A 22,097-nucleotide genomic window follows, 5' to 3' on the forward strand; every position below is an offset into this window, starting at 1 on the left:
ACCTTCCGAATGTCGTCTTGCGCTCCGGTTGTCATATTGTTCTGTTCTTTCACTTCCTGTTTGTTGTTTTTTGTGTAGTTTTGTTTTTAGTAATTGTAATTTGAGTGTTTTAGTTTCCATTTTCTCTTCTTTCTGGTTTGTTCTTATTATTTTACGATCTATGCACTTACATTCTAAATATACATCCAACTTTCTAGATTCAGGATTGTGTGTTTGCGTTTGGATTCTTTACAACGTAAATATATAATTATTAATTAAATTAGCATTTTCTTTTGTGGGTTTCCTTTTCTTTTTCTCACGATTCTACACAAGAACTAATCAAGAAAGAAAAAAACAAAAACAAGAAATTGGGCTGCAATAGGAAATATTAGTATTCCACAAACTTGTGTCTGTGTTTGTGTCTAGTTATAGTGGCGGGTGAGTGTGTGTGTGTGTTTGGGTGTTATGTTGTGTGGCATTCGCATCTAATGCCGATCCCTAGAGTCGGTGCGGCTGCGACGATCACGTGAGAAACTGCGACTGCGGGTCCGAGAACGTCTTGGAGAACGTGATCTGCAATGAAATTGGGTTTTGGGGGGCAGGGCGGGTGCAATGTTTTTTTTTTTTTGGGAAACAGGTCAAGAAAGAGAGCAAGAGTGTGAGAAAGAAAGAGAGAGAAGAGAGAGAGAAATACAAAAAATTAAATAGAATTTTACACTTGGCGTTGAACATTTAAATAACGATTTTTAAACAATTTGCTGTAGAGTAACAGCCTCCTCCTCCTCCACCTTCTGGAGAGGAGGTTCGACACTTTTTTTTTTTTTTTTTTTACTTTCAATTGCTTCTGGTTGTTTGTTGTGATGGTTGAGTTGAGCTGAGCTGAGCTGAACACTAAGGCTGGCATTCAATACATTCATTTTTTTTTTTGTGATTTTTTTTTCATTTGATCAACTTTTTTTTTGTTTTTTTTTTTTTTATAGATATGTTTTTATGCAGTTATTTGAGGCCCCGGTTACGAAAGCAGTTGGTGTGGCATACTTAAAGTAGTAGCTTAGTGGTGGTGGTGGTTGGTGGTCTTAGTGGTGGTGGTTGGTGGTTGTTGGTTGGTGGCAACATTTTTTTTTTTTTTTTTTTTTGATTGATGAGAAGAGCAGGCTAAGAAGACTGTTGTAGTTGTTGTTCAGTTGACAATCGATTGAATATTGTGGAAAGTGGCTGTTGTTGTTGTTGTGGTGGTGGTTGGTGGCGTTGCTGGATTGATTTTTTTTTTGTTTTTTGTTTTTTTGATGCAAGTAAGCCAGCCACACACGCACACACACAGGCGCAGGTGAAGAATTGTAGCTGTAGAAGCTGCAGAAGAGGGGCACGCAGTAGCAGAGTTGTAGAGAAGTTGAGAGCTGAAGGAGAGCTGAAGAAGAAGAACGAGCTGAATGCTGAATGAGGATGCAATATCTCCACCAGGTTGTCGATGTTGAATTGGATGTTGCGCTCTTTGTTGACGCCGTATTTCTTTTTTTGTGGTGGTTGTTGTCGTTGTGGTACAAGAGCAGACAATTAGCATGTGTGTGTGTAGAGGAGAACAACAACAATGTACAAAACGAACTAACAAAAACAAAAGTAACAATAATTAACAAAAGAAGAAATTATACAAATGATTTTCCTTTTTGGATTTTGTTGGCAATTTTACATACGCTTCTTGCAGTTGCTTTACGTGAAAGATTCGAAGGTGGTTGTTGTTGTTGTTGTTGGTGGTGGTTGGTGATATTGGTGGTGGTGGTGGTTGTTGTTGTTGTACAGTTCGCATTGAAGTTGCAGTTGGAGTTGCAGTAGCAGGAGTGAAGAAGTAGTAGTAGTAGTAGTAGTTGAAGCACTAGTTGAATATTGTGGAGAATGAAGCGCTGGCTCAGCTAAATTAATTTGAAGCTTCAATTTTTGGTTTTGATGAAGTTTTTTTTTCGATTGATGCTGATCGAGCTGGTCATTAATTGTTATTTGGGGCAAAAAGCCACACCCGGAGGGGAAGAGAGGTGGTAGTAGTTGTAGTTGTGGTTGTGTGGTTGTTGTAGTTGTTGTTGGTGCAAGACTGAGGTGATATATCTAGGAGCAAAGAGCAACAACAAAAGTTAAAATGAAAAGAAACAAGGAAAACCTCATAAAGCTGAACTTGTTTGCTTTTCTTTTCTTTTTTTCGGGTTGTTTGTTGCATTGTTGATGCATGTAGTAGCTGTAGTAGTTGTTGTTGTTGTTCTTGAAGTTGTAGTAGTAGTTGTTGTTGTTGTTGGTGGTGGTTGGTTGGTTGTAGAGGCTGCTTGAAGATGAGAAGATGATGTTTATATACAGATAAACACATATATATATCTCTATACCGATATATATATGTATATAGTAGTTGGGGATGAAAGAAGCAGTTGAGCTGTGGAGAGAGAGAGAGAGAGAAAGAGAGAGAGAGAGGCAGCAACCCGGGCGCACGCTGAGAGGCGTCTGACTGAAGTCTGAAGACACTGCAAAGTTGTCATTTTTACAGTTGTTTTCTTGTCTCTACAGTTGTAGAAGTAGTAGCAGTTGTACATAGTAGTAGTAGTAGGTAGTTGTTGTTGTTGTTGTTGTACATAGTAGTAGTAGGCTGTTGGAAGCGTTGATTGGTTGATTGATTGGCTGATTGATTGATTGATTGGCTGATTGGTTGGTTGGTTGATTGACTGGTTGCTTGGTTGGTGGTGTAAATTGGAGTTAGATTTTTGATTGCTTTGCTTGCATTGCTTTTGCTGGGTCAGTTGTTGCACTTGCTTGCTTGCTTATTGTTGTTGTTGTTGGTTCTGGTTGTTGTTGTTCTTGCTGTTTAGTGTTGATAGTGTTGTTGTTGTTGTAGTTTGTTAATATGTGAGAGCGAATGGTTGTTGTTGTAGAAGCATATGATGAAGTATGAAGATTGTTGTTGTATTTGTTGTTGTTGGTGAAAAGATGCGACGATGGCTGGCAGTTGATTGATTGATTGATTGACTGACTGACTGACTGCTGCTCACTCGCTTGCGCTTCGGTTGATCGTGTCAATTGTGAATTTGTGTGAGAGTGAATATGATATAGAAAGAGATAGTAGATGTGTTAAATGAAACAAGTGAGTGTGTGTTGATTGTGTGTTGTGTTGAGTGTGATGTATGTTGCTTGTTGAGGATGCTGCTTGCTGCAATTGGATGACCTGGACACTGCCCTCTGCTGTTAAACATTGCCATATATAATATATTTATATATAGATGCTGGTAAAGAGCTTGAGAGGAGTAGCATAAATGCTGTGGTTGTTCTTGTTGGTTGGTTGGTTGGTTGCTGTGGTTATTATATTGCAGTCAGCGGAATATATCGTATTTGTTGAAATTGGCATTTATCAGAAAGCCGCAGAATTTTGTTGTTGGTTGTGTTGTTATAGTTGTAGTTATTGTTGTTGTTGTTGGTGGTGGTTTTGGTGGTGTTGTTGTTCTTGTTGTTGTTGTTGGTGGTGGTGAAATGTGTGTAATAGGAGGAGCAGGAGCTGTTGTTGTTCTTGTTGTTGTTGTAGTAGTTATGAGACGTGAAGTTGTTCTTGTTGTTGTTGTTGTAGTAGTTGTTGTACTTGTTGAAGGAAGAGGAGGAGTAGTAGAAGTTCTAGTAGTAGTAGTAGCTGTTGTTGTTGTTGTTCTTGTTGTGCTTGTAGTAGAAGTAGACTTTATCCTGCAAAATGATTGTGAAACCACATTAAAAACGGGCCCCATTTCGTTGCATTCTTTTTATGTTTGCTACAATTTCAAATTCTTTTTTATGTTTTGTTTTTGTCATATCATACACAACAAATTAAGACAACTGCCAACAAGGGCAAATGGGGCAAAAAGACTTGTTTTGGGAGCATTAACATATACAATAATGAAATAAATGAATAAACAAAAAAAAAAAAAAAAAAAACAACAAAAACAATTGTTCTATTTTTTGACTAGATTCATCTGTGAGCGCTGCGAATGGTATTTAGTATTTACTTTTGATGGTAATGAAAACTAGTGGTGGTAGTAATGTTGTGCCCTACCCTCGATTATCGATAATCAATATTTGGACTTTGATGCGCACAATACTCTTAATGTGTGTATGTGTGTGTTGTGTATATGTATATGTATGAGTTAGAGTGTGTGCTGTGCTCACTTTTACAACCGGTACTGCAATTTTTTCTTCTTTTCTTGTATGTATACGCACTTTGGCGGGCCCAAAGTGTTGTTTTTTCTGTTTTTTTTTTTTGTCTGCTAAAATCGATTTGCATACTTTTTCTTTTTGGGTGTTTTTTATGGGTTTATATATGCATTTTTTGGCCAGCTCATATGCAATGCGCAACATTTTTTTGATGCTACACAATGCACACACACACAGATGCATACATACAAAGTACGTGTGTGTGTGTGGGCAATAATGCATACGTGAGCAAAAAGGACAGGTGATACAAGGTTTGTGTGAAATAATAATGCGAATGGCAACTCACCTATAGCGTCCGCCAGCGTCGCCTGCCCGAGCGGCTGCACCGCCGCCGCCACCACTGCCGCTGCGACCTCCACGACGTCCGCCACCGCCGCCGCCACCTCCTCCGCCACCGCCGCCGCCGCCACCACCTCCGCGACCTTCGCGTGAACGGCCGGAGGACATTTCGACGCGGATGCGTGTGCCACAGCAGCGAGTTCCGTCAAGACCGCGAGTTGCGTCTTCGGCATCGCGTCGATCCTCGAACTCGACAAAGGCAAAGCCTGGCGGATTGCGAGCAACCCATACGTTGCGCAGCGGGCCGTATTTACTGAAGGCGTTCTCAATCTCATATTTGGAGGCCGATGAGCCCAAATTGCCCACGTAAACTTTGCAGGCCAAGTCCCATTCGCGATATCGTGGCATGATTTTCTTTATTTGTTGTTCCTCTTAGTGTATATTTTGTAGCGGTTACTAGAATTTAATCTCGTCTATTCCTATTTATCTGTGGCGCACTTATGTATTAATTGCGTCGCTGGGTACACACAGAAAATTTTTCACAAGCCAGCAGAGAAAAAAAAAACTTGTATTTGCCTGCTATCGATATACAGAGAGCACAAATAAAAAAAGAAAAAAGATGGCAGCCATATTATCGTATAATTCAACACTGCGCACAGCATATCGATAGCGTTATCGATTAACAGTTGAATTTGAATCAACCCTGGCTACCTGTGACAGCAGTGCGGCACCACCACGCACAACAAAACAGCTGACAACTACAACTGCCTGCTATTATTTAATCGCACCAAATTTGATTTATTTTAAGTAAAAACTTCAATCAAAGCACACAGTACAAGATGGCTAAAAGCCCCGAAACCGTTTCCTTAGACCAACTGGACAAGGATCAAATGAAAACAGTGAGTAATGTGGTGAATTTAATTGAGAAATTCTTCATCATTGGACAGCAAGTGATGCAATGTGTAAGCAGTTATCTCAAATAAACCGCCTGAATGCAATAAACTTATTCATTTAGTTACTACAATAATGTATGTGTATTATATAGTTTTCAGATTTCCTCATGTCATACAATAAACTATCCGAAATGTGCTTTACGGATTGCGTACGCGATTTTACATCTCGCGACGTTAAAGACTCCGAGGTTAGTTTAGAAATGAATGTTATTGAAATACAGAACTAACTTAGTCTATTATTGCAGGAGAAGTGTTCACTAAATTGCATGGAAAAGTACCTGAAGATGAACCAACGTGTGTCACAGCGCTTCCAGGAATTCCAAATGATTGCCAACGAGAATGCTTTGGCCATGGCCCAAAAGACCGGCAAATTATAGAGAATGAGAAAGAGACAGGGAGAGATCGAGAGAGAGCTGTAAGCTCTTCTTACTTAAAAACCTTTGTAGTTTAGAGTTTAATAGCACCACAAACAAACAAACACACATAAACAAACAAATCACCCAATTAACGATAACGAATAATGCATTTTTCTGTTGCATTTCGTTTTGTCTTTAAACTAGCAATTAAATAAATACCAAAACAATGAAAAATGCAGTGATTACAGGCCTGAACGATTCCTATATTTTTATTACTGATCAAAAGTCGTTAAACAAAAAAAAAAAGAACAATTTGCTGCAAGTAAATATGAGCGTTATTTGTTTTCTATAGATAACTAGAGATCGGTGTTTTTGTTTTTATTCATTTGTTGACTTTGTTCAAAATACAAGAAGACACAAAAAAAAAAAATTATAATATAATAATAGAAATGTGGATAAATCGGGGAATTCGTTCGATTCGGTTAAATGTTAGTGCCACATGCGGGCAACAGAGGGTTAAGCAGTTCAGCCTCATTTCAAATTATTTTTAGATGCTTTTGCTTTTTGCTTATTGTTCTAAAATGCCTAAAAACTACATTTTTGCTTTCTTTTATCTTAAGTAACGTTTCGACACTGTTGTGGCCTGCAATTTTATGCGTTAGCTACAAATACTCGACAGCGATACGAGATATTCGCCAGCTCGAAAACTGTCGAAGAGCACACGACGACGTTTGCCATAACATTATTTTGTTGTTGTTAAACCTATAGAGAAGCCAGCAGCTGCGGCTTTTGCTAGTCTCGAAAATACTTAAGGGCTACAAAACGCACAAGGGCTGCACACACAGCAGCTGTTTCCCTTTCCTTTTTTATTTGGTTCAGTGGCTAGCGCCGCCAGCTTCTGATGGAAATCCTTCTGCTTCATGGATCAAGGCATACTCCAAGATGACACGACCTTCCTTATATCTACAATACAGGTAAACATTGATATGATGAGAGAGGGGGGCAATAATCAGTTAATGTTTGCAACTCACTTTTGCGTGTCCTCGGTGGCGAACTCATACATCCAACCCAGCTTGGCGCCGCAGCTCTTGCACATGACATCGCGCACCATGTGGCGACCCGTTAGCATAACTCGCTCCTGGATGGCGCTAAAAGTGAGATTGACCACACGCTTAAAAAGGTAAGCGCGACCTGCCACAATGAAGAATGAATGCATTTCCATTAGTTATTATTATGATATATGAAAGTATGATTTATGTATGTATATTTACCCGTTGCGCCTGTAAAGCGAGTGCTGATCAATTGGCTGCGATTGGTCAAATTCGTTTGACACTGGGCGCAATTGAAGAGCTTCAGCCCACCGAGGTGCTCCAGAAAGATGCGACCCATATTTTTGTTTTTGTGATTTAGAAGACTTCTATTGTCTCCACACACACACACACGCGCACACACTTTCGTTGTATGTGATTCTCTCGACTCTCGTGTTTACCTGCCCTTTGTGTGTGTGTGTGTGTTTAAGTGTGAGTGTAGAGTTTCTTTGTTTGCAGATGCTGCTGCTGTTGTTGAAAAAATAAAATAAAAGAAAATGTGTAATAAAAGCGTTATTAGTAATAGCAAGCAGCGAAATTGCGTATGTGCTTCCAATGTAAAGCTTATCTGTGCTTTTTTGTTGTTGCTTTTTATTGGCACCAACAACAACAGACAGCAACAGACACCAGCACAAATACAAACATACATTAATATGCTGAAGATTCGCGTTGATGATTCGTTTACAAATGCATTGAAATTGTTGTAACCAGCACAAAATAAGAAAGTCACTGACTTTGTTTTAGAATGCAAAACTCGCTACTAATTGCGATGCGACAATACCAACAAAAAAAAAAACAACAACAACCAAATAACACTACAGCCGTGAACAGCAGCAATAGCAATAACAACGCAACGCTTTCTAGGGCTACAGCATAGTTTGGTTATCGGTACGAGCGCAACGTTTCGATATTTACAATCGGTACACAATGAAATGTTAATTAATTAAAACACCACTCAAATTAAATTCATTAATTAAAAGTAACTATTTTTATTGATAAAGTGAATTGCATTAAAGTGTAGAAAATGAAGTAAACAATATGTGCGCATTATCGAATAAATTGCGTACTCGATTGAGCTGGTGATGACACAGCCCTGGTCTATCAGCTGTGCGCGCCTACACGTGATTGTGTTGTTGCCTTTTGCGAAACCAGCGGCTGTTGCGTGGTGAGATAAACTCCGGTAAAATCTCTTTTTTTTTTTGTGGATTGATTTGACATTCGCCCAGGTGCAACAATAACTAGACTGAAACAATGCACTTCCTGCGCCGTAAATTGCGTAGCCTGCTGTCGCTGGGCAGCTGCAGCCTTCGACGCGAAGCGTCCAACGGAGGCTCTGTTGCCAAGGAGAAAATGGGAGCCGGCGCCCTCACCATGCACAAGCTGCGGGAGTGGCACGGCAGCGCATTCAGCAACAAGTTCCTGCTCTTCACCAACGTGGGCATCTCGCTGACGCTCAGCTCTGTGGGCGATGTGCTCGAGCAGCAACTGGAACTGTACAACGGCGAGATCGAGGAGTACTGCAGCATACGCACTAGTCACATGGCCACCAGTGGCGTGGCCGTGGGCATCATTTGCCACTATTGGTATCAGCTGCTGGACAAACATTTGCCCGGTCGCAGCATGCGTGTGGTGGCCAAAAAGATTGTGCTCGATCAGGTCATCTGTTCGCCATTGTATATCTCAGCCTTTTTCATCACTCTGGGCATACTGGAGAAGAAGGATGCCGGCGAGGTGTGGGAGGAGATCAAGGAGAAGGCATGGAAGCTGTATGCGGCCGAATGGACTGTCTGGCCGGTGGCACAGTTTGTCAATTTCTATTGGGTGCCCACACACTATCGCATCTTCTACGATAATGTGATCAGTCTGGGGTACGATGTCTTCACCTCGAAAGTGAAGCATGCGCCATCACATCTGCCCAAGCTGAAAACAACCACTCAGAGTTAGCTAGTTAATTATTAATTTTATATAAAAATGACATGTACAATATATTGTAAATAGTCTTGTGTAAATAATTGCCTGTCAATGCGCGCGTCGATTTCCATTTTGACGGATTCGAACCAAAGATGTACCTTGACTGCTGCTGTTGCAACTCCAGCCAATAAATAAATGGAACGCAAAGAATACAAACAACAAAAAAATATAAAAGACAAACTGGTTGCGTATTTACTATCACAAAAAAAAAACGAAAAAATAAAAAAGAAACAGCTATGTAATTATGTGTAATTAAGAGAGCTTTGACTGTTGCAATTTGTCGAGTTTTTACTGCAATCTTGGAGCACTGCAGTTGCAATAACAACAACAACAACAACCGGTTTGACACACCTTCCTCTAAATGGTGAAGTGAAGGATTTTTCGAGTACAACGACCGCACTTTATTATTATCATATTATATTTTTTTTGGGGTTTATGCAGTTATTCTTGTTGCTGTTTACGAAAAAATGTTCGAGTGTCTTCATAATTATTGCTCATAATTATGCAGTGAACTTCCTGGAATATTGTCATCAAATTTGGTGGCTCTAACTTCGATAAGCGCTGAGATCTAGCTGTTTAGATGAGCGGACGGACGGTCAGACGGAAGCTTCACTGCGACATTTAACAGAATCAGATATGCCACAGTGTAGCTCTAATTTTTAAACTCATTGAGGTCTTTGTAGACAGACTTGTCAATATAGAAAACAGAAATATTGTCAGTAAAATTCGCGGCACAAACTTCTATAATCACTCAGAGCAGTTAATCCAGAAGTATATTACAATATAAACTTGATGAAGTAGCTTTATTTTGGGGTATTAAAGCTCTAGGCATGTTCCACTTAGTTACCGATCAGAAAGCTTAAAGCTCACCAATGTCGATCGATGCTGACGCTATCTATGTCCGTGTAGGAAATACTGCGACTGATCTGTCTTAAGTATGTAGTATGTGAATGACAATGAAGGCGCAATGACGCATGTGAATGATGATGAATGCGCACGCTTACGCTGGTGATAAGTGATAAGAGAAAATACCGACTCTGATAACTGATAACACACAGTCTATGTCTTCTCTTCTCTCTAGGCAACAGCGAGCGAGCATTGAAGATTGCTCGATGTGATAAAGGAGGCACAGCAACACGCCACAAATGTTGCCACGCCCAGCTCTGCCCAATGCGAACCGTTGCTACCTACAAATAATTCATTTTAAAATTTTTGCCGCAGTTAATTATAAATCAGAGAACCCATCCAACGCTGATAAGAGCACAAACACTGATAACAGTTTCACAAAATAAATCACAAAAATAGTTCTCTTTATAGCCTAGCTGTATACTATATTGTATACTATATAGAATTGTTGTTATGTGCTCTTCATTATTCATATCCATTAATGAAATGACTATCTGTATTTGTGGGGGGTATGACTAAAAAGGAACTCTTATCGCATCCACTTTCAATTTGCCACTTTATGTGCTTGACATTGATAATGAAATACCCAAAAACAACAAACAACAAATAAGAAATAATACTAATCAAATGAGATGGCTCTAAGCGGGAGTACTCGACTGCCAAACACCCTGAAGATTCAATATAATTCAAATTGTAAAGTCTACCTTACGGTTTTATACCCGCTACCCATAGGGTAGAAGGGTATTATAACTTTCTGCCGGCAGGAAATGTATGTAACAGGTAGAAGGAGGCATCTCCGACCCTATAAAGTATATATATTCTTGATCAGCGTCAACAGCCGAGACGATATAGCCATGTCCGTCCGTCCGTCCGTGGAAGTAATTAAAGAAATACTTTTGTATGGGCAAAAACGCCTACTTACTAGGGCTCTTAGTTGCTTTGGCCGACAATCTGGTATATTGTGCCGTCTATGGTATATTTTGAATGTGGTACCATATCGATATACCAAATATACCACTCGGTATATTTTTTAGTATTTTTTAAGTATTTTCGGTATATTTTAAAAATAATACCGCAATATTTTGCTTTTATTCAAAATGGGTAGCGGGTATCTCACAGTCGAGTACACTCGACTGTAGCTTTCTTACTTGTTATTTCTGAAACCTTTGGATAAAGTAAAATACTTGGTATTTTAAAGATACAGGGTCTTGAAAGTCGAATTCAAGAATCTATTTAAATAAGCAGCATTTAATGTCGACCTTAATAGCGACTGAGATAATGAAATGTTTGCGCAAATCGAGTCTCTGGAACAGTTTCGCTAAACTCAGCCCAGCAACAGGTGCTCCAAGTCGTGAATACATCTCAAGTATTTGTATATTCAGTTTTTGCAGCAGCCAATTTCAATATGTATCTATACTATATACCAAAAGATCTCGATTCGGTTGTCTGTCGATGAGTTGCGCATTTTGATTTGAATTTGTTTTCGGGTTTTTTTGTTTTTTTTTGTTTCTTTCGTTTTTGGCATACCAAAAAGCAGGACGGATTCGAAAAACCGGTTTACGTGAGATTAATTTCCTTTTCTTAAGTTATTTTCGGGGCAGTTGGAAGAGGAAGAGAAGAACCCGAAATCGGCTAGCAACCAAAACTTGATTGTTTGTTTGAAGCAGACACATAGATAAAACAAAAATTCAAATACAAAATTCAGAAAGTTAAGTTTCTGTTTTGCACATTTCAAACGGTTGACTTTAACCGATACAACAACCGATTGCATTCAGCGTCAGCGTAACCGCAAACTGTCATAATGTATTTATAGCAAAGATTATCAATTGCATTTAATTTGTTTGTTTCTTTTTTAAAACGTAACAATTCAGCGTATCAAATTGATTTATATTAAATATTTTCTTCAAACAAACAAAGGATCGCATCGCATCGAATCAAATTGTATCGGAAATGGGCCAACCACAGATATTTATGTGTAACGCGATAACATTATCGAATATTTTTGTGCCACAAGGTTGTTGCCAATGCTGTAATTCTAACCTATAAAAAATAAAAACAAGCCAACTTGTTTTTGCGGTTTATTGTTGTCTTCGCCATTGACCGATCGCACAGCGCAAAAAAAAAAAAAAAATGAAATAAATGCGTTTATTTACAAGATGCCAGACCCCCCGCGGCAATACACCTCCAACACCCCACCTTCTCCTTCACTCCTTCACACAGTAACGTAACGAGGGCGCGCTCACTCAAAGTGCGCGCGGATTGGCCAATTTTCTGGGCTCGTCTGTTGTGCCTCTCATAGTGTGATAAAATACATGCATACATATGCATACATAGAAATATCTCAATATATCAGAATAAAGAAAACACGTTAAGCGCAAAGAGCGCGGATCGCGCGACAAGTACGGTGGAGCAGGAGGGAAACAGCATGCAAAGAGCGCAACACACGCGAAAAAATACTATTGTAAAGAGCAAAAAAAAAGAGCGCAGCAATTTACAGCAGAAAACAAGTATCGATATATGTACACAAAGCCACGAGCATACATAAATACATACATATGTATGTACATACTATGCATGCCAGAATATGAGCAGCATTTAAATTGGACACTTGCTCGTATGTATGTATGTCTGTATGTGTGTTTGTATCGTATGCGCGGTGTCTGTAGCTGTTTGTGACTGATTTACTTTGTTGGACTAGCAGATTTTTGTGGAACTGTTTCTAGGGCTGTGGTGCCACGCGCAATACTATAACGTTTGTGTATATGTGGTATGTGTGTGTGTGTGTAAAAAATGAAACCGAGCAAAAACAAACAGGTCTCGACTGTAATATACCTGAACTAGGCGCCAATTATAATCGATATCGCATAATTGAACGATATTTGTCAACATTCGATACAACAGCTGCACATTGACGTCATGCAAATTGATCGTGTCCTGCCACCCAAGACTTATCGATATACTATGCATATCAAAAGCATGGCGTCGAAAACAGTTATTTTCTCTGCTTGTGGTGATTTGGTTGTCGCGAAAATAAGTTTAATATATTCAAGCTGGCTACAATTGCAAAAGTTAATGAGAATATGCTTAAAGCGTAAATCGTGTGTCAACATAATTATTAAGTTCGCTGCTGAGTGTGCAACTTATTGCTGTCACAATTCAGTTTGGTAAGTCTTTTTCTTCTTTTTCTTTTTCTACGCTACTCACAAATATACCCATCTCGTCTGCGTATGTGTGTGTGTGTGTGTGAGTGTGCTCAACGTATAGTGAAGTAAAAGCTTGTCTAAGTAAATAAACAAGTGAGTGACATGCGGAGCTTGCCGAGAGCCACACGTGTCGCCAAGTTTACTTTGCAAGTGGAGACCTCATCGAATTACTTGCACACATGCATATTCAGCTTATGTGGCTGTGTGTGTGTATGTGTGTGATATTTATTAGTTATCTCAGATTATGCAACTTATTTGCATACATACAGTATATTTGGCATTCTACACGTGATTTAAACGCGAGTCCATAAAAATAGGCATTATAAGATCATAAAATTGTCTCGAAAGAGGATCATAAAAACCGGTTCTTTAGATAAAACTGTGAGAAACGACACAGCAGATATTTCTATTATCAAAATAATACTCCCGCACATCCCCCGATGTCAGGTGCAGGGCAGGGTTAATGATTTGGCCGATGTTGTCGTTGCCATTAACCTTGAATGTGCTGCAAAAAAATAAGAAATGGGGAATTTCTAAGAAAGCGCAGAAAAAAATAAACACGCTACGTTGGAGAATAGTCGAGTAGTTTTTGTTGGGAATGCGAAAAAAATATCAATTAGAGAGATAGTCGGGACAGCTGGTAAACAGAACGCGCAGCAGAAGTTTTTTATCTTATGATCTATTTTTGAATGCCAAAGCCAAAACTCGACAGTGAACATGAAAAAACCGAAACGACGGCCTTGAGAGCACTCTTTTTTAGAAGAAAAAAACCGAACCGAACCGAACCGAGAAAGCAAAACAGCACGAAATACATCTATATCTATTGGAAAAAGAGGAAAGAATTATCGGCGAAATTTATGTAGCGCGTAAGCAAATAAATCACATAGCGCCCACAATTTTTAGGTATCATTAAAACGCCAGACAAATACGAGTATATAACATTATACATATATACAAATATGTTGGATGATATTGATATTGATTCCTTATTTAAAGTGCTATTAATGTCAATTTTATGCGAGCTCGACTATTGACTTGCATTGATATGATATACCATATAATAATGTTTCAGTACGGAAAAAGATTAATTAAATTTTGTTCACTTCACTTCAAAATAGTGATATACTGTATATATTTTGGAAGAAGTAGTCAATAATCATAGTGTGATAATAATACTGAATGCCTTTTTGACAATTTAATTGGTTTAATCTTTTTTTGTCGATGTCTCGATATTGATATGCTATCGATTTAATAATGTATCGATTTATAAAAGAGTTTATTAGTTTATGGTAATTACTAAAGCCCATATGCTCGACTAGACAAGATGAACACGACAAATACACATACATACATATGATAATAAACCGTCTGAGATAATAATGTCAAACGTTGAGCATTTAATTGCTTTTCATCCAGACAGGATGGGGACAAGTCTGATCCCATATCATTAGAGCCGAATTTATTAGTCATTTGTTAGCCAAAAATTTGCAAATTTGCAAAGAGTTGCGTTTCCAGTTAGAATACATATCTAGTATATATCTTTGTTGATCTTCTCGATTCTCTCTTCATTATAATGACTTGCCAAACGGTTATCGCTGACTGAGACTGATCAGTCTTAACGTCATGAGCTACCGCATTGCCATAGTCATTGTCAGGCGCTATGTCTCTGATAAAAAATTAAAAGCAACAACAAAAACAAACTCCGTACTATCCGATCGCGATCATGTGCTCTGAGTTACTGTCGAAAGTTATTTACTTATCTTTTTCTCTATTTATATTTCCTTTCTTGCTTGTCGTTTGCTTTTTCTTTTTTTTTCTTTTTTTTTTATCTCTTGCCTGCTTTATCTGCACTTGATGAACGGTCGCATCTATTTGCGCAATAAATATCGGTTTACCTAAGCCCGGAAACTTCTAAGTACCCAACATGAGTGCCATGTTGATATATCATTATTATTATTATTATTATTATGAAGTATTTTATTCCTCTCTTTACTTAAGTTTTGGCAGCGTCAGGCGATGTTCGGGGCCAGCGAATAAATGCTAAAAGAATGCGCAAACAAACGTGGCTAAAAGATTCTCAAATACAAACACACGCACACACATTCTGACTGATCTTTATGTGGGGGGTGTGTGCTGCGTTGCGTTGTTCGCTTTTTTTGGACCTCCTTTGACGTAAATGCTATATAAAAAAAAAAACAGCAGCAGCAGCGGTAGAAGAAATCAAAAGTGTTTGTTTTTACCAAAGATTGTACAATAATCGGATCGAAAAGATCGCATGAGGAACCGCGTGATCGTATGCTAAAAGCGTGTACAGTTTAAGTGGAAAAGAGTTGAGACTATTATCCAAAAATATAGTTTGAAATAAAATAGAATTCGACTTCTTAACATCTTTGATTGAAAAAGACTTAAAAGTTGAGCAGGTTCTTTAGCTGCAATTATGTTTTGAAAGTTTTCATAATAATTAATTTTAAGAATTTTCATTATTCCTTTTTGTAGTCGATAGTTTGGATATCTCACGCTAAAAGCGTGTACAGTTTAAGTGGAAAAGAGTTGAGACTATTATCCAAAAATATAGTTTGAAATAAAATAGAATTCGACTTCTTAACATCTTTGATTGAAGCAGGTTCTTTAGCTGCAATTATGTTTTGAAAGTTTTCTTTATAATTAATTTTAAGAATTTTCATTATTTATTTTGTAGCCGATAGTTTGACTATCTCACGCAACCATCGCTATGTGAAATCGACCGACTTCCTAACATTTTTTTTATTTCAAAAGACTTCAAAGTTGAGCTGGTACTTTAGCTGGCATTTCATGCTGTAGTTGAACGTTTTCTTAATAATTAGAATTAAAGATTTTTCGGTATACGATAGTTTGGCTATCTCACGCACCCATCGCTAGTGAAATGCTTTAAACGTTCAACAGAATACTTTAATATATATGGATACGTTAAATACAGTCTGCAAGCTAACTTAATAATTAATGATTACTGTTAATTATGGTAAATTCAATAGTCGCCACAATATTTATACACATTTGTCACAAAGACTTTGATTACATCGTTGCGATCGAAACCCTTTAACCTTTAACCACATTGAAATGAATGAAATGCATTCGCAAATAGCAAGAGAAGCACAGCAAAAAGCGGTTCCATATTATTCTAGACGTCACCTCGACATAGTTGGCAGCTTATGTGAATAAGTGTAAGTGCGTAACACTTCATTCCGAATGCTATTCCGTTTCCAATAACGCATGTTGATCAACGATCGATCGATCGACTTGTGGATCATTCGTTTCGACTTTTCCTTATTTAGCATGTTTACGTCACTGGGGAATTCTCGCAGTTCGATTTGTAAATGAACCCTTGCAAGTTTATGTAGATCCCTATTCCGGGGGAATCATAAATGATATCATAAGATCAGATTCGCAAACAATAATAACATGACTTGGAAAAAAAAGCAAAATAACAACATGATAAATTAGCTTTTACGACTTTACAATAATATTTACACTACAAGCAGCAATAACAACAACAACGACAACGACGACAAAAAGAAATTACATAGAACAAATAGTTAATATTGTGCTTATATCAGGATGAGTCGCATTGGGCGTGAAATGTGCTCAGATAGCGAGGGTAATGAGGATGGTAAGGGGAAGGGGTTTGGTCCGAAGAATTGCTCGCTGACAGCTCGATGACGCGCTTCGGTTATCAAGGTGAAGACAAGCAAAACAAAATACAATAACAATAACAATAATAGCAGCAACAGCATGCTCAACAACAACAACAACAACAACGTCGAGTAGCTAGAAATATTCTCATATTGCGCATACGACGCGTGTGCTGCGTCGCATATAATAAAATCACTGGCAGCAGCAGCAACAACAAAAAAAAGTGGGCCCGTTGCTAGTGAACGCGCCTCCAAACGCACACATCCACAGCCTCTCACACACATGTATACACACACACACTCACACACATAGTCATTGACAAATGTTGTTTGTTATAAGTTGATCGGTTGATTGAATGTAGTGCGAAACCACAGCTTCGGTTTGCATCAAACTAAGAATAACTATTTAACCATAGTGATGAAATTCATATGCGAGGGTTGTCCCAATGCTAACTGCAATGTTTGATTAAACATTGTTATGAAATGAAATTTTGTAGCTGCTGAAGTTGTGTTTTGCATGGCTTTTCTAGAAATTTCCTCTACAACAACTCGATCCAGTTGCCGATGGCTTCATTCAAACCAGTTTCTATATAGAAAACATTTATGACTCGCTCGTAGTGTCTGAAACCAATCAATTTCGAAGCTATGCTACGCTTTAACTAGGGCAAGTGTTTAAGCTGTTGAGTGTTGACAAGATAAAATCATAAGATATACGGTTATATACTACCATTTTAAAATTCCCAATAAATAGCTCTTTAAAAACTTTTTGGGGCTGAATCAAAGAATCAAAATATGTAATGAAGAAATCTTCCATTCCATTGATCAAGTCCTGTTTTGGCGTTTAAGTCTGGTCAGCTGCGCAGAATTTAAACAAACTTTATCCACGAAATTATCAATAATTGAGCTATCGAAATAATCAACAAATTAAAAAAGTATGATTTTTAAAAATCATTAATGCAATTCGCATAGCTTTGCAGGCAATTTTATTGTCAATTTCGAGTTCTTCGAACTCTTCAAGTTCACATCGTTAAAATATCGATTAAGTGTATTCGATATTTCTACGATTGTGTTCGATTGTAATCAAGTTATCGATAAAGTGTATTCGATATTTCTACGATTGTGTTCGATTGTAATCAAGTTATCGATAAAGTGTATTCGATATTTCTACGATTGTGTTCGATAGTAAGCGAGTTATCGATAAAGTGTATTCGATATTTCTACGATTGTGTTCAATAGTAATCGAGTTATCGATAAAGTGTAATCGATAGTTATACGATTGTGTTCGATAGTAATCGAGTTATCGATAAAGTGTATTCGATATTTCTACGATTGTGTTTGATAGTAAGCGAGTTATCGATAAAGTGTATTCGATATTTCTACGATTGTGTTCGATAGTAATCGAGTTATCGATAAAGTGTATTCGATATTTCTACGATTGTGTTCGATAGTAATCGAGTTATCGATAAAGTGTATTCGATATTTCTACGATTGCGTTCGATAGTAAGCGAGTTGCTTTTTAAGGGTTTTTACATGGGGCAAATAAAATATTTGAACTGAATTGCAAAAAAAAGTATAATATTAATTGAAAAACTCTTTTATTCAAGGAATAATATAAAAGCCATAACATGATCAATATCCTGTTAGCTTAGTTTTGTATTTTTAGGTCGTTGACTTTTCGTGCAGCCCTCATTCATATGCAATTGTGTAATTTGATAGGCGCTAGTTCATAAATTCGCACCGAGATACAGGCGAGTGAGTTACTTTGGTATATGACAGTCATTTATCGACTTGTTTTTGCCATATGATAAACAACACAACCACATCCACAGCACAACAACAGCAACAACAACAACAATTGTCCATGTCAACGACAATAACAGAACAGAACGGATACGTAGTATACGCTGGTATATCGGACAATATAGCATACTTCGAGTATATATACATATGCATGTATGTCACATACATATATCCAATTCAAGTAGATCGTTTATTTTGGTGCTTTGCACTTGAAGTGCCTACGCACTTAAAAAAGAACTCAAGAAATACTCGAAATACACATATATACTATATACTAATTTTAGTATTTTATTTGCACAATATTCTGTTGTTTACCTATTGCAATTCTTCTCTTCTCTTTTCTTTTCTGGCTGTCTCTTTTTTTGTGCATTCACATCTTTCTTTTCAGCCTGTTGATTGTTGTGTTTACCTATTAAGTTCCAGAACCTTGATTTGATTTAATTGAATTACTCAGCAGCTCAAAGCTTGACTGCAGTATTTTTACAGTGTTGTTATGATATTTAAAAAAAAAAAAAAAAAAAAAAACAACTATAAAATTCCGGGTTTCCTAAGTGTCAAGTCAAGTCATGTTATCGATAGCAAAGGAATTCAATTCAATAACTTTGAATGGTTCGTAGTAAGTCTGAGAATTGTTTTTTTACTTATCTTGAGCAGGAAATGAACCCTTTAAAGCTTCGTAATTTATTGTGCGAACCAAAAGTTCAGTATCATTTTGGATTTTCGTCAATAGTTTTGATATAGAAAGGAAATATTAAGTGAGTTAAGTTATATTTTATATATGTCACCATTTTCATTTATAATTTTGATAGAGTAAAGAAATATTTAATAAGTTTAGCTCTATTTTGTTCAAGTCATAAGTGGTACAAATAATTGATAATACTTTACCATTTTTTTTAATTTGTAATATACTATATATAGTATTGAAAGGAATGAAATGATAAATCTTGTTTATATTCGACATGCAGATAATCCCAGAACCAATCTGAAAACACTCTATATTTTATACTTGAGAAGTTGTCTTTGTTTGTTGATGCGGATCGTATAAGTTAAGATCAATCCTTTTACATAATCTTAACTTAACGAAAGCTACGTGCTGAACTGAACGAAAATAGTTGTTTATTATCTAGTATTTTTTTATTTAGAATCGCTCAAAAGAAAAATAAACAAGTGAAATTGAGTTTTTGAACTTGGGATGCGAGATGTGAAGAGTTTCTTTACATTTGATTAGGCTGCTGATGATGAGTTAGTTAGTTAGTTGGTTGATTAGGGGCACACACCTTTATGTACGTGTATATAAATAATATAGGGGAGTAAATATAGAATTAACAAGCTGTAGTGATTAGGGCAGTATTATTATTATTGTGCCCTAAGTACTTAGCTGACTTACGACTGCCTGTGGTTATCGTTAAGATTTACGACTTGTTGTTTTTAGATGCCCAAACAGGTCGCTAATCCTTGACACGCTCCACAGCAACAACAACATGAAGGTCACACACTGCTGACCCAGTGAAAAAACAAAACAAAACATTGTGAGTATTACAACATGTTCTAGGCATATCCACGGCATCCATTCATTGATGTATGTAGTTCGTCCAGTACATTGACATTGGAAAACACCCAAACAAACAAGTATCTACTAGAGAGAGAGCGAGACAGAGAGAGAGCGAGAGCGAGAGAGGCGCATCGCGTGATCGCCGATAAGAGGCAGAGCAGTGATCAGAAGGAGGCGGGGGAAATCTGAGGAATAGTGTTTATTTATCAACTAGATCTGTGAGCTCACCAACAACGCAAAAGAGCGCAAGTCAACGAAAGAGAGAGAGAGACAGAGAGAGAGAGAGATGGAGAGGCATGTAATGAGCGTCGTGCGTACGTAAGAGAGATAACATGTGTAAGATTGCATTTCCTTTACGACCGCGAAACTTCTTGGGAATTATTTATTTCATCATTTCCTGTTTGTCATCTAGGATGATTTTCGGTTACATCAGCCAATCTAGTGGCGATCCATAAAGGGGATCGCAGGGTTCGTTTTCATGGAATCATGATTTTCCCAGCATTATATGCGAACTTTCCCCTTCTGACAATTAATTGCAAATTGCACCTAAATCTCAGGGCTCATCATTTGTGATGAGTCGTCTCTTAGCATGAGTGCATTAAGTTCAAGATCATTTTCAATTTTCAAATGCATTTTTCACATACACGTAAATATATAATACAACAAGGAACTAGTAAGAAAGCTAGTCGAGTGTGTTCGACTGTAAGATGCCCGCTACTCATTTTGAATAAAAGCAAGCGGTATTATTCTTAAAATATACCAAATAATATACCGCAAAACTGTTAAAATATGCTCAATTTCATATTTGGTATATCACTAAAGTACAACAATCGAAATATACCATATATATCAAAATATACCGAATGCTTTATTTGGCATATCGTTCAAGTCTTCATTTGAAATATACCATAGAGGTCAAAATATACCAGATTGTCAAAATTACGCTTGTGGTACCATATATTCTTAAAATATACTGTAAAAATATGCTGAAGGCCATATTTACTATATCGTTAAAGTACTACATTCGAAATATACCAAATTTGGTATATCGCTAAAATACTACATTCGAAATATACCATATATATCAAAATATACCGAATGCTTTATTTGGTATATCGTTCAAGTCTTCATTTGAAATATACCATAAAGGTCAAAATATACCAGATTGTCAAAATTACGCTTGTGGCAAACATTTCAAACAAACTTGATCTGCTTGGAAATATAATTGCTGTTAGAAAAAATCATAGCTCAATCTCTTATAAACTCTGAGATCTAGGTGTTCAGATGGACGGACAGACAGACAGACGGACCTGGCTATATCTTCTCTTTATAGCGTCCTGTCATACATTTCCTACCGGCACAAAATTATAATACCCTTCTAGCCTTTGGGTAGCGGGTATAAAATTATTTAAGGGAATTCTTTGATGTGTAAGCATTGAACTAAATGTTTTCTACTAAAAAGATTTCATATTAATAAACTAATACTGGACTATGTTTGCTCCTTCGAAACTCCCAACTCTTCCAACTTCCCAACTCAGCAGCTCGTTTTTTTTTTTAATTTTCTATGCCAGATTTGATCTCATTCATATATTGTGGAACGTACCTCGCGACTCGTTATCAGCGGGAAATTTCATCCATATATGTTACAAGAAACCAAAACAAAATACTCATATTGACGCAAGGAAAAAACAACAAAATGTGCACATCATGTTGTCCAGGTGACAGATAACGCAAAAGCAGCAGTAGCGAAAAAAAAACAGAAAAAAAAACAAAAATCTAGAAACTGTTCTTTTCCATTTCCCATTTCAAATGCGATAAACACACCACAAAAACAACAAAAAAAAAGAAGATGAAAATATTTAAAGAAAGACAAAAACAAACAAATAGAAGTACCGTTCCCTGCTTCTTCTGCAGGTAGAAACTTGGCTAAAAAACAGAAAAACAAAAACAAATTAAGCAGAATTGAAGAAGTGAAGAACACGTGTGCGTCAGAGAGTCAACTCGCTGTTTTTTCCGCAAATGCGTTTCGCATATAGCATATGGCGCAATTTCAATGCCAACAATTCATAATGATGACATCTAATTTACTTCTTCGGCTTTTCACTAGACAAATAATAATAATACTAATACGAAATA

The 22,097-nt window shown here is 37.3% G+C and overlaps 4 protein-coding genes across 6 annotated transcripts; 2 read left to right on the plus strand and 2 right to left on the minus strand.

Moving 5' to 3' along the window:
- Positions 1–59: 59 nt before the first annotated feature.
- Positions 60–5,051, minus strand: LOC117577734 (RNA-binding protein 1). Of its 2 annotated transcripts, none has more exons than XM_034262641.2 (2): positions 4,472–5,051; positions 60–3,681 (listed from the first exon to the last, which is right to left on the minus strand). In XM_034262641.2, exons 1-2 carry the CDS (start codon positions 4,870–4,872, stop codon positions 3,321–3,323), a joined length of 762 nt encoding a protein of 253 aa, XP_034118532.1. In that variant the 5' UTR covers positions 4,873–5,051; the 3' UTR covers positions 60–3,320. The 2 variants fall into 2 exon arrangements, with proteins under 2 accessions (XP_034118532.1, XP_034118541.1); XM_034262650.2 differs by having other exon boundaries at positions 60–552; positions 4,472–5,043.
- A 140-nt stretch (positions 5,052–5,191) lies between these two features.
- On the plus strand, positions 5,192–6,011 carry LOC117577789 (mitochondrial import inner membrane translocase subunit Tim9). The gene is made up of 3 exons (XM_034262718.2): positions 5,192–5,363; positions 5,510–5,605; positions 5,663–6,011. Exons 1-3 carry the CDS (start codon positions 5,304–5,306, stop codon positions 5,792–5,794), a joined length of 288 nt encoding a protein of 95 aa, XP_034118609.1. The 5' UTR covers positions 5,192–5,303; the 3' UTR covers positions 5,795–6,011.
- A 4-nt stretch (positions 6,012–6,015) lies between these two features.
- LOC117577773 (protein yippee) lies at positions 6,016–7,670 on the minus strand. The gene is made up of 4 exons (XM_034262693.2): positions 7,509–7,670; positions 7,045–7,329; positions 6,805–6,964; positions 6,016–6,736 (listed from the first exon to the last, which is right to left on the minus strand). The coding sequence occupies exons 2-4, from the start codon at positions 7,160–7,162 to the stop codon at positions 6,649–6,651; spliced, it is 366 nt and encodes a 121-aa protein (XP_034118584.1). The 5' UTR covers positions 7,163–7,329; positions 7,509–7,670; the 3' UTR covers positions 6,016–6,648.
- Positions 7,671–7,979: 309 nt separating this feature from the next.
- Positions 7,980–9,024, plus strand: LOC117577755 (mpv17-like protein 2). 2 transcript variants are annotated; one of them, XM_052007419.1, is made up of 2 exons: positions 7,980–8,026; positions 8,104–9,024. In XM_052007419.1, the coding sequence occupies exon 2, from the start codon at positions 8,113–8,115 to the stop codon at positions 8,803–8,805; it is 693 nt and encodes a 230-aa protein (XP_051863379.1). In that variant the 5' UTR covers positions 7,980–8,026; positions 8,104–8,112; the 3' UTR covers positions 8,806–9,024. The 2 variants fall into 2 exon arrangements, with proteins under 2 accessions (XP_051863379.1, XP_034118560.1); XM_034262669.2 differs by having other exon boundaries at positions 7,998–8,026; positions 8,088–9,024.
- The last annotated feature ends 13,073 nt before the right edge of the window (positions 9,025–22,097 follow it).

The sequence above is a fragment of the Drosophila albomicans genome, chromosome X (genome assembly GCF_009650485.2).
Source record: "Drosophila albomicans strain 15112-1751.03 chromosome X, ASM965048v2, whole genome shotgun sequence".
NCBI classification, from domain to species: domain Eukaryota; kingdom Metazoa; phylum Arthropoda; class Insecta; order Diptera; family Drosophilidae; genus Drosophila; species Drosophila albomicans.